This window comes from Elgaria multicarinata, chromosome 4 (genome assembly GCF_023053635.1).
Source record: "Elgaria multicarinata webbii isolate HBS135686 ecotype San Diego chromosome 4, rElgMul1.1.pri, whole genome shotgun sequence".
In the NCBI taxonomy this organism is placed as follows: Eukaryota; Metazoa; Chordata; class Lepidosauria; order Squamata; family Anguidae; genus Elgaria; species Elgaria multicarinata.
The window spans coordinates 76,166,661-76,179,814 of NC_086174.1; the positions used below are offsets into that span (position 1 = coordinate 76,166,661).

The 13,154-nt window shown below is 38.6% G+C and overlaps 1 protein-coding gene across 1 annotated transcript in view; it reads right to left on the bottom strand.

Moving 5' to 3' along the window:
- UTRN (utrophin) overlaps positions 1–13,154 on the bottom strand; it is a 390,352-nt gene that overhangs the window by 308,587 nt on the left and 68,611 nt on the right. Inside the window, exons 5-10 of the mRNA XM_063124582.1 lie at positions 12,731–12,808; positions 10,166–10,258; positions 6,710–6,882; positions 4,627–4,742; positions 4,049–4,203; positions 971–1,174 (exon numbers count right to left, since the gene is read on the bottom strand). Of these exons, the coding sequence (XP_062980652.1) occupies positions 971–1,174; positions 4,049–4,203; positions 4,627–4,742; positions 6,710–6,882; positions 10,166–10,258; positions 12,731–12,808 (819 nt within the window). The remainder of the gene's footprint in view (positions 1–970; positions 1,175–4,048; positions 4,204–4,626; positions 4,743–6,709; positions 6,883–10,165; positions 10,259–12,730; positions 12,809–13,154) is intronic.

Genomic DNA, 13,154 nt, shown 5'->3' on the forward strand with positions numbered 1-13,154 from the left:
ATAGACTTGCCTTGTCTGGTACCTTGTATGATTCATCTGTCAAACATACAAGATAACTGACGAGATTGGACTGTATATAGGTTGGACTGTATAAAGGTGTGGAAAAGGGTGCAGATCACCCCCTTAGCAACGTGATCCCCAGGTTTTTAAGCATTGTCCTGACCCTTGGAGATGCCCCGCTTTGAATCCCCACTTGTCCAAGCCCCCAATATGTTGTTTTCACAGAGATGCACAAGCCACCCCCTTTCGCACACTTTTGCCTTAGCTGCAGCTACGTTTAAGAGCTGTCTGTCAGGCTCACTGTGGGTTGTTCCAATAACAACCCACATTTATTTCACAGGGTGGGACTTCATGTCATGTCAACTCAGCCAGAGAAAGGGAATCATAGACCTGGTTTGCATGATTAAAACAGCCCATCGTGGGTTATTCAAGCCATGGTGGGCTGCGGAACATGCTGGAGAGGATTTGCATATTCAACATCCAGCCACAGCTTGTCATGTCATGGGCACCCAGGGTCCATGTGTTATGTAAGAGTTAAACAACCCAGCATAACCCATGGTTCCCAGGTTCACATGTCATGTCAAGCCAAAGCCATGTGTTGAATATTCAACATGGCTATCCGCATGCAGTTCAGTCCACGATGGCTTAAACAACCCACAGTGGGATGTTCAATTATGTAAACTGGCCCAAGGAGCAGGACTTGCAGGTCATCTTGTCAAACCTCCTATTCAATGCAGGAAATGCAGAGCTAGACCATCCCCTAAAGATGGCTGAAGACCTTCAGTGAGGGAAGAATGTCTTGTCTTACATCCACGGACATAAGCACCATGTAAATGATTCTCATTAAGTAAAGAAAAAGCTTTGCTGTCTGCTTAGTCAATTTTAAAATCAAGCAATCAACCAACTAAACATTGCAGCCTTGATTATAATTTTATTGAATACCTGGTACCCCCACCCTCCTGAAACTCACTTCATGTGTAGCAAATTGTTCCTTGACTTCCTCAACGTCATCAGATATGACTTCTTGCTCCTGGAATATATCCTCAGAAGAGAGCAGCCATGTGAGAACTTCTTCCAGCGCTACTTGGTAGCTGTCCAAGTCCATATCCACTTCTGTAACAGTGCTGGGGGTTTCTGCTCTTAGACCTCCATAGTCATCTTCAGAAGTTGCTCTCTGAAAACCAAAAAAGCTACTCTGAGGGCCACTCCTCAATGATGATATTCCACCACAGATGTTGCCTTTATATAGGAATAAAAAAATGTACCACAAAACCTATTATAAACAACCATATGCAAACACAAGAGTAGCCTGCCACCAGATTGAAGCATCATGCTGTGCATAAATTGATTAAAAACTGATACATGTGTGTTAGTCACAAGTCATGATGGGCACCCAGTTATGCAACGTGCAAATAGATTTTTTTTTGTGAAGCAACTCTTGACTATTCTCGGAATAAAGACAAGACCTCTCTCAACTAGGAGCAAACAGGACGCAAGAGTGAGCTCATGCATCCCATTTTCATACATCTCATAATATATATTTATACTATCCAGACCAAGGACTTATTCCTGCATTGAGCAGGGGGTTGGACTCGATGGCCTTGTAGGCCCCTTCCAACTCTGCTATTCTATGATATTCTATGATTCTATGATTCATCCTATGATGAAGACCTAAGACTTCAGACGGAACATAGAGGTGCAAAAGCAGGATGTCACACTATTTCTGAGGTCCTGTGAGCCTCAGGATTGGCTTGGTAAGGGGGAGCTGGGAGATGCATTAGGAAGATGTGGGTAGGAAGTCCCTGCCCTCCAGGTGGAACACCGATCACAGTTTTCAAGGTTCCAAGCCATTGTTTTTCAGATTGATTTATTTTTTGCATGTACTGTGATTTAAAGCATCATCTGACTTTGCATTGGGTCTAACAGGCTACAGGCTGCCAACATGTAACTACTAACATTCAGGCCAAATCATAGACATGAATAAGAAGATATTAGGGAAATGTCTTATATTCTATTTCCCGTCTTCAGAGGAGAGAAACCATGCTTTAGCCAAAATGGCAACAGACATGCACAAGAGTACCAGCAGGTTAAGGGAACAAGCCCAAATAGCCCAATGAGGACTGCTCAGTGGAAACCAAATGCTTACTAACTATTGGGGAGGGAAACAGAAAAACTGATGAAAAGGTGCAGCTGAATAGAATGCTGGAAAATGAGGGCAAGGGAAGATGAAGAGCAGAAAGACTATCTCAGGAACAAAAGTGAGAGCTGCCCATAGAAATCTGTGGAAAAATCCTAAGGTTTAAAATATAAATCTGCTAATACAAATTCCAAAGCAAATGCAATTCATTGTCTCCATATCATAGCTGAAACACAGCCTGAAAAGAATTTTAGATGTTCTAACCAGTGCTATTCTCTGAAAAGACTTCATCAGTAAAATTATCCTGTTCTTTCCAAGTCTGAACTTATGACACAAGCCCAGCTTCCGGATGCCTAAGTGTAGTATGCAGCACCAAATCTGTTACAAATATTTGCTAGGATATCTGACAAGTGCTTGGCAAAATATCTTCTATGCACTCTCTGCAACCAGTTCAACATGTTTGCTTGTAGTATTAAAAGCTTAGCTTATAATTTATATGATCATAAGCAAAACATAATCATGGACTACCACAGTTATCTCATTAAAATATATTATATAAACACACTACAGCCCAGAAATTCAGGAGTACTTCCCTTGAAGAGGAAAATTCAGTAATTACAGCAAAAGTCTGATAGTATTTTTTAAAAAATCTTCATTGCCTGGACACTCAGAGTAGAGATGGAAATAAATCTTATAGGAAGTTCTACGACCCCAGTCCACTGCTACCAAGAGCCTTCTGCATCAGGTAAAGAAGTCATTCTTGGCTTCCACTTGACTGGAAGAACAGCAAAAGTGGGTGGTCTACTTGTGGTTTTCCAGGTGTTTGGGGCTTCAACTCCCATCATCTTTCAACATTGGCTATGCTAGCTAGGGTTGATGGGAATTGTAAGCCAAAACATCTGGATGGTCACATGTTGCCCACCTCAGATTTACCTTACCAAACATGATAAGCAGGAAACAGAAGGCACTGGAACCTTGCAGGTCAAGTGCAATGTTTGCTTATTATTTACAAAATGCCTACAATTACTACTATACCAAAATTAAATAAGAACAGGCTATGCATGCAGTCTTACAATCTACGTAAAACTAACCCTTCCAAGCTAATGGTGAACCATATATCACTCTGTGTACTCAATAATTATGGAGTCAGTTTCATTCTCCCACAACTTTGAATTAAAAACAAACAAACATTTACCTCACAAAGGGGTTGCATATCTCCCTGTAAAGGGGACATTGAAGATCAATAATAACCAAGAGGTAGAACACAGAAAACAAGGAATTTCCGAAAGAAGTACAGAGAAAAGACTTGTTAGATCTTACTGCAAAAATATCAATGAAAATATGAGTCAGAGATAAATATGTGAAAAGAGTGAAAACCAGATCTGAAACAATCAAGATGAGTTAGAAAGAAAATAAAGCCATGGATAGAGAACAATGTGCTTGAAAACTAAAGATCAAAAAGAAAGGGATAGAGGGTGAGTAATGAGTAGGACTTTTACAGAATAGGATAACAAAGGCCAGGCTTAAAAGGAAAAGACCCAGAAGATAAAGAACAGTGGTAAATATACAGTAAGGAAGGGAAGGCTGATGGGGCAATAGATATCCAGAAAGAAGATGAACTATCAAGATGACAAGGAGTTGCATTTAAAGAAAGAGAAGATAAACTGAGTTCTAATAAAATAATAGGAAAACAAGAAGCAAAGGAAGGAGCACCAGATGAAATGAGAGCAGGGAGAATGGAAGGAAGCAATCTATCTTTGCACTGAAAGAAAGAGGACAGAACCCATTGAGTGTACAAGTTCATTGCAATATCTTGCTACTTGACTGTGCCAAGGATGAAGATACACAGAACATCAAATGCCATCTGACATTACAATAAGAGAAAAATGGGAAGTCATTAGAAGACGCCACCTGTACACCCCCTCCTTCACATTCCTTTTTGTACTTCCTTGGAAGGGTCTCCACTTCTCGAATATCTTCCATGGTAATTTGCTGAGGAAGGACCTCAAATAAGGATGTCAAGTACATGATAATGGATTTCTTATCAGGAAGTTGTACAGCAACATCTAAAAATATAAATGATATATTTATCAGATATTTTTGCAGGATTTCAAGCTGAAAATCATGCCCACAGCCATAAGGCTTTACCCATATGTTCAGTTCAGCGTCCTCAGCCTGTCTTTTTTTTAATCTTTCTGGAATTGTTTTAGCCTAACAAGTACAGTACACTAGCAACCAAGTGAGAACCATCAATACAATATCCCATCACTTGATTGTCGTTAGATTTTCTTTTTTAAAAGACACGAGAAAGTTGGCAAACTGAATGCAATTAATTTTAAAAGAATGGGATCTGTAAACAATCTAGAAATTATAAAATAACTGGAGCAATATCCCTCTTTTCATAATTGATATTCTACCTAGCTTATATGCAAAAACATATATTTTAATGTATCTACATAGGTTTATTCAGTTACATTATCTTACTGTACCTTCAGGATCTAATAATTTTTCAATCCCTAGGTAATTTTTGGCTATGTTGAAGGCATGCTCTAGTCTTTCAATTGAAGCCATTTTGGTTACTTTATCCCAGCCAAAGAGCTCAGGCCTAAAACAGAAGGGAAAACAAAATAAGGAAGAAACTAGAATGAAGTGCTGTTTATTCGTTCACTTCATGAATCAAGCACTTACATATATTACGCATACATATTGTTAAATACCACAAGTGCATGGGTTTCCATAGTCATGTATGAGGAGAGAAAGATCCATGCAAATGTTTATTGTTCCCTTCTCCACAGTAAACTTTGGAGACAAAGTTTTATCATGCAATCCCCTGCCTCATTCACAGAATTTTACAGGGAGTCCAGATGATGATATCTTCCACTAGGTTTTTTTTATATATATAATTTTTTATTTTAAAAATACAACAACATAATACTGATTAAAACCCATAAATCCACACATAAATTGCTTACAATTCCACATTTAAATTTATCATTTTTACCTAATCACATAACATAACATAAGAGCTCCCCTCCACCCTTCGGGATCTATTCCTGCTTCCAAAATCTCATTGTTTCTTCTGGTGGTGGTTTTCCACTCCCCTTAGAGAATACATATTCTAGGAACTGTTTCCAAATTCCCTCAAATTCATTAACCTTTGTTATACCTTTTCTTAGCTTTATATTACATGTCAGTTTATCATTAATAGCTATATCCCAAACTTCCTTGTACCACTCTTCAATATGATAATCTCCTTGAACCTTCCAGTTCCTAGATATAATTAACCTTGCTGCTGTCAACAAATTTGTTATCAATACTTTAGTCTCTTTGTAACACTTTAAATTTCCATATAATGATAGTAATGCCACTATAGGTGTCTCTTCAATCTCAATTCCAACAGATATCTTCCACTAGTAACCCTTTCACATTTTCCCATTACTTCTTCCAACTTTTTTCTTTTCATAAAATATCCATTAAGGAGGAAGATATGGATTAGCTTCATAATGTCTCTTGATTGGTAATGTTAGGAACTGTCATTTAGAAGCACCCTATGAGAAACCACAGATTTATGGTCTCTGGAATTTAGGCCAAATACTTTAAAAATGATGGTTCATCCAGCTGCACAAAGCCATCTAGGGGTATCTGATCCACTTAGTTATTCCCATAATGCTAAATACATAAGATTAAGAGTTGTTAGGTTTATCAAAGGCAGAGAGACTTTAATGCAAGATAATGTAATTAAATGATTCTCAGATCAAAATGTTGTTTTCAAAAGCATTATATGTTATGGCCCTCAAACTGGTAAAAATAAGTTATGATTAATACCATTTAAGCAATGGGAGTAAGATTAGTTGGGACTAATGTGTTTCCATTGGTTTCAATGCTTCATAGTCATGATTATATTTAGACAGATTAGGGACCATAAATATTCCCCAACAAAAAACAAAAAAAATAGTTTTATGTGTCAGCATTTCCATAACTTCAATTAGTACAAAACTGCATTGTTAAGCTTTCATTGAAAATTGAATGACTTTTTATTTTGTTTTAATATATGCATGTGCACGTGCGCGCACACACACACACACACATATGTGGGTGTGGGTGTGTGGGTGTTCAGGAAGTGTGAGATAAACACATGGAAGTATTAGTATTGATCTTAAGTTAAGTTAAGACTCTAGATATTCTCTTACTTTTTCCATGTGCTTTAAAAAAAAGCAAAAACAAAGAACCCATTATTGGCTTTGAAAGTTGCTTATCACTCAAAGTAGTAATCTCTACATTAAAAAAAACCTAAAAACCACCCACTCAGCTTTCTTTCAAGCTAACATATATCAAGTGGGCTTTAAAACAATTCCAAGTATTTTTCTTTTTATGTATTTATTGAAAACTAAGCTCAGGCTTTGTGCTCTGTAGGAAAATGTCACATTAGCAGCTTTCCTTCTATTATTGCTGGTTAGTGTGATTTAAAACAAATGCATCACTTAGCATTAAGCACCCCTACCCTCTCCAGAACGAAGACACTACACATGCATATTTTTCTAACTCTGCAGTGTTTGGCAAGTAGCCACCTACTTGTGCCTGTGGATCACAGCATTGAAGGCAAGGCCATCTGTCCAGCTTGTGGTAAAATTCAAAACATTAACCTCACTGTAAGGCCTAGTAGACTGTCGCACCCAGCTCAAAAGGATTTTTTCACTGTTTGTTTGCTGCAGGTCTGACATTATATCTTTCATAACATCTTTAACCTGAAAGAAAGAACACAGGGATCTTCAAGTACAATACAAAAACCAGCCACCTAAGAATAAATATATGGAGACTCTGAAAAGAGAATTGCCAAAATTCAACTTCAATGAAAACGAAACTGACTCACGCCCAGCCACAACAATGTAGTACATGTAGCCTGCATATAGTCACATTCACCCCTCCCATTTAAGGAGGGGTGAATGCTCCCACTGCTCCCACTGTTGTTTCATTTTCAAACTTGTTGTAAGTTTCTGGGGCATGTCGTTTTTTCTCCCCCACCCACCCACACCTCTCAGCAATTAGTGTACCCTGTACACTAATTACACTACAATAAACACAATACTTGCCCTAAGGACCTTGGGGTCACACTGTATGGTACCTTAATATATATCATGCATCTGAATATCTCTCTGATTTTTACTGCTAAGTAAGTTCATTGACCCTGATGGCCTTATTTATTTATTATTTATTTATTTATTACATTTTTATACCGCCCAATAGCCGAAGCTCTCTGGGCGGTTCACGACCAGACCTGTATGATGAAGCCCTGACAGATGTAGACCTAGAGTTGTTTACAGACGGATCCAGCTTTGTGCAAAATGGAAAAAGATATACAGGGATGGCAGTAACTGATGGATATGAAAATGGAGTCCAACTACAATTGAAGCTTCCTAACAACTTTTCTGCACAAGCAGCTGAACTTGTGATTGGGGGCCCACACACTTACTTTTGATGAAGAAATAAGGAGAGAGTCAACTGTATGCTATGTATTTAATGTATTGTGTAGTTTGACCCTGGGCATGTCTCAACAAGTGTTTATCCCAGGGATCCACATGACACACAGGAAATCCTGAGAGCAGGGAGGGATGATCCCTCCATCCCCCGGGATAACTGGGACCACTTGTAGCCCAATTTTTCCCATGGTCTTGGGATTGTCCCGAGCGGGAGGTATGTGGGCGCCCGCCTCAGCTTCGTCCTGCCTCCTCGCAAGTAAACACAAGGAGGCAGGAACCGGGCATGGGGCACGGAGCTCTTCAGGCGTTCCATGCCCATCAAGGGTGTAGGAGCAGGGTTGTTTGTTTTTTTATTTTAAACTTACTTTTTCGTTGGAGCGCACATGAGCTCATTTTCTGTAAAAAAAGAAAATGGCGGGCGTGACATCCCTCCTTCCTCCTGGGATGTCGCGCTCACATGTGGACAAAGGGGAGGATCTTGCGAACAGAATATCGCAAGATCATCCCCCCTCCCTCGGTCTAGACATGCCCTCTGATACCAGCCCCTGAGCTGGCACAACAACTGTTATCAATATTGCTGTCCTACCTCTAGCCATCAAGCTACATTTTATTAACCTCTTGTCTAGGCAAGGAATCCTTCAATAGTGCATGCCTTCAGCTGTGTATGCTTATGCATATGTGTGATGGTTAGTAGTTTTAAGATTTTGCTAAGTGGTTAATATTATCATTGGAACGGAGCTGGACTTTTCTACCATTAGTTAGGATGCTCTAACTAACCGCGTAGCTACAGTTATCCATGCTCTGATAACCTCTCATCTGGATTACTACAATCCATTATATGTGGAGCTGCCCTTGAAAGCAACTTGAAAACTTGAGCTGGTCCAAAGGATTGTCAATGGGGACTAGCCAATAAATCTACATTATGCCAGTACTTTTCTAGCTGCACTGGCTGCCAGTCCAGGTCTGGGCCCAATTCAAAAGTGCTGGTATTAACATTCAAAGCCCTAAACAGCTTGGGGCAAGGTTATCTGAAGGATCGCCTCCTCCCATATATACCTGCCCAAATTCGCCTTAGCTGCAAGCTGAGAGCTAGGCACCAAGACTCCCAACAAGTTTCATAATGGAGAGCTAGAGATTTCGCCCTGGTATATGTATTGAACTAGTTCCCCACTCGCGAGTTCTTAATGTATGTTAATGTGATTTTTATCTTTATCCATTTGTGTTCATTATTTTAATTTTACTTTATATTATCCATTTTTAACCTACTTATTTATTTTAGCTTATCTTTTTACTCGTTTTTATTATGTCATTATGTCAATAAAGATTTCATTCATCTACCCAGATCCTAAGATCAGCTTCAGGGGTCCTTCTCCATGAACCCCTGCCAAAGGAAGTGAGGCAGATGGCTACCAGGAGGAGGGCCTTCTCTGCTGTGTCACTCCAGCTATGAAATGAGCTCCCCAGAGAGCTTTTCTTGGCATTTACGTTGTTCTCCTTTCAACGCCAGTTGAAGACCTTCTTATTTCCCCAACATTTTAGTATCCCAGTCTTTTAGCTCTGCTGTTTTAAATCTGAATTTGAAATATCTACATTGCTGCTTGGTTTTATTCTGGTTGTACTTTTATATTGTGGTTTTAAGCTTCCATATTTTATATTTTATGCTGTACCTTATGCTTTTAATTTCCGTGAACTGCCCAGATGCTGTTGAGCATTACAAAAATAAAATAAATAAAATAAATGCCGCCTGCTGCAGTAGCAGTATAAACCATGCTTGAGCTACTAAGGTACAACAAAGAAGCAGCTAATTTACCTTCATTTAAAATTAATATACAATACCTAGAAACCTAGAAATCAAACTGAGTCTATCTATAAGCATAATTAAAGAAATCAGAAGAATGTCTAATGTACTTGTTATATATAGAAGGACAGTGGAAGGCCCCAATAGAATAAAGTGAGATTATAAATGTAAACTAACAAAACATTTTAAGTGGATACAAGTTATTCTGTGTACATACCAAGACCTGCTTCAGAGATAACACTAAACCCTGGTTTCCTGTTACAAGAAATGAATCTCAGGCTCACATTCACTGCTCCCCACTTCACAGGTGAGGGATGGAAGTTTAAAGCTGTAGCTTACCATTAAGTCTGAATATAGGAACACTTAGTTCACAACCCTGGATATTATACCACTGATTAATTCAGTTTTAAATGAATAACCACAGTTTTTTTGGGGGGGAACTACTGTTTTTCCATATTCAGATGGAACCTGGGGTTTGGGAAGTATATGTTTGAGGCTCATACCTGCTTGTCCTCTAACACTAAGCCATAGTTTAGCATTGCATCTGAACAAGGCACAAGGGGCTCTGTTCAAAAACTGCATCCTGCATTTCAGGCTGTTGCAAAAGTTCCCAGAGTTTCAGGATTGGTTGGTCAACTGGCATGGAATAGCTGCAGCTCTTTTTGTTGCAACCAGAGAAAGGGTGCAGCTGTGTTTTGTTGAAATTTAACAATTCACAAGCAAATACTGAAAGAAAGTACCAGGTCTGCTCACCTGCCAGTGCAAAATTATGCTCCATAACAATCCAAGAGTCAACTTGTGATTTCCGTCAACAATGTCAGTTCCTCCTATGTTCACCAGCTCCACCTGAAAAATATCCCATTCCTTTCTTAATAGAAGCCATTTCTAATTTATAAGGAAATAATATAGGCTATAAATCTTAACCATTTAAGTTTGGCTCCAGAATGTTCCCCCACAGACACAGATACACAGGTTATATAAATATAGTCACCAGAAGCAGTCTGCGGATAGATGAGTGTTTAATAGTAGTGATCAACAGAAAAATCTGCCAATACAGTTCACAACAAGAAATCACATTCTATTGTTGTACCATCCACCCTATTGCCCAACAATCCCTCTTACTGAATTAGCCGGGGCAATCTCTGGGCTTGAATTACTCTAGGATTCTTATCCTGGTGGATTTTAACATTTGCTCTATTGGGAATGCCTCATAATTTCTCAACACCACCAGCTTTTCAAAGTTGGGGAAGGGGTTGTAAATAGGATTCAAGTATGAATCCATTCAAGATTAGGGCAGGAAGCAATACCCACACTCTGAACCAAGTTTTCACATAGCCAAATGCTCACTCACAACCTGATTGACTGGGATTGCTATCCCAGCTGCAAAAAGGGTGAGCAATTGAGGCAGGAGGGAGAGTCAAGGAACAGTTCCAGGGCCCTGAAAGTCTCCCTTTTCACTGCAAAAATGTTCTCTTGCCAACTGTCAGTGTACTAACAAGTATTTCCAAAGCTATTGCAGTGACTGCATCTTTACAGCTTTCAACAACTAGGAAATAAGGAAGCAATTTCATTCATGAGGTTCTCCGGCACCCCTTTATCATAACAAAACTTGTAACAGAGCTGAGTCTGTTGCATAAATCAAATGAAGGATCTTCACAATCCTTAGCTTTTTGATGTTTTATTTTACCATGGCCTTCTCATGATGAGTACCGTTATGCTGCTACTCCCTTTGTTGTTCTTGATGATTTTATTGTTAGCTTTTATTGCTTCAACTGCTATTTTACTGTGTAATTTTATTGCTTTTAATGTTTTAAACTGTTTTTATGTATTTTATTGTTGTAAGCCGCCTTGGGAGGGCTTCTGCCCTGAAAGACAGTCAAGAAATTTTTTAAACAAAATAAATAAAAAATAAATATTGCCAAATAATTTCCAAACGACAGCTTTTGCCAACTCAAGAAAGAATAATTGCATGGTAGCTGAAAATCAATTCCTTCTACTGTTTTTAAAAGTCAAAATTTTTTTTTGGAGAAAAGGAATCAGTTACCCTTACAGCAAAGCTAAAATCAGTTGTTCCATTCATGTAAAGAAAGAGGAAATTTCGGCCAACTCCTCCATCTACAGGCCCCCATAACATATCACACGGCATCCCATAAGAGTCCTCCAACTCCAGGAGCAGATTCTGGTGGGTATGTAAGGGGCTGCAAAGGGAAGGGGGAGATAGGAAAACCCTGCTCCAACATGCACTGTTCCATTAACAAAGGAAAGTTAGGATCCAAACTTTACACGTGTATGTGTAACCCCTATGGAGTAGACGGTTTAGTCCCTTGGGCAGGGCTCTTGTGCTAGAGAAGAAACAATTAAAAAAGAGAACCATTTGTTCTGCTGAAAGCTGCATGTTAGAAGATTCCTGTTTAATTATGGGCTCTTATCACCTTGTATAAGGTAAATTGAACTGTTAATTGTGTACAGTAGAATTTCAAAGGGGATGGGGAATCATTTTTTTGCATCCTTGATATTTGTCCTAATTATATTATTGCAGGGCTATTAATTTGAACTACAATGTTGAGTTACAGAATGGGGATTGCCCCGTGAAATTAAAGTTAAGAAAAATCTACAAAAAGGACTTCTGAAATACTCAGCACCTGGAGATACAGAACCACGTGGGACTGGGTTACAAGCAAGAGATCCATATATATATTTGTTTGCACATAGAAGGACAATTTGTGGCATATTTCTGTAAACTGATGTTTACTAAAGTCATATTTTGTTCAAGTTATATTTTTTGCAAGTTTGTTCTAATTAAGCCCTATAGAACCCACACAAGTAGAAGTTACATATGTACAGCTCAAAAGTAGACAACTTCCTTAATCATGTAGCTACTTTTAAGAAGCAAGCAGAACACTAGCTGAATCTTTATAACTCTGGTTCTATTTAGAAGAGACATGAGCAACTGGTTACAAACGTCTACGGAAGGGAAATTATAAGTTGGCACAGCCCCTCAAAATAAGTTTGCATTCTATTGATCTAATATAATCCTCAGGAATAAGAAATAAATCTTTACATTTCCTAAGGTAAAATTGTCCTCTAATTATAAACTAAAAGTCATGCATTGCCATCTACAAAGAATAACCAGCTATGGGAACTAAAGTGTAGGCGCGTTGATTTTATGAAAGTTGCCCCCTCCCCCAACACACACACACTCCAAGTGTTTTGGGACTAGAATCTAATTTGCAGATAACAAATTTGAGCTCATAGTTTCTTCTTGTTCTCCAGTTTCAAGGGTACTGAACACTTAACCAAGACATTTTAGAAACTTACACTGTTCTGATGTAAAACTTGAAGTACTTTGTTGACATTATTTAAGGCATGGACTCTTGTGGATCCACGTTCTTTCATCTGCAAAAACAACGATGTTCAGATATAAGAGTCGATATAGTCAAGAAATGGGAGTCCTGCTACATACACTCTGAGGCACTGTCCATCATCAGTGTTGCTAAATTGTGAAAAGTTACATTCATATTAACATTTTCCAACTGCAGTTGAATGTCTTCTACAACCTATGATACTTTAATTTGATAGTAGAGTTTTGTTTTGTTTTTTGTTTTGTTTTTAAAAGAAACCAGCAATGTTTGCCAGAATTTAATCAACTCCTAAGAAACTAGGAAGGGATTTCATTTTGCTTTTTGTTGTGTACGCAGAAGTAATTCAGAACGGGCATTAGCCTTAGATAACATGCCTACTT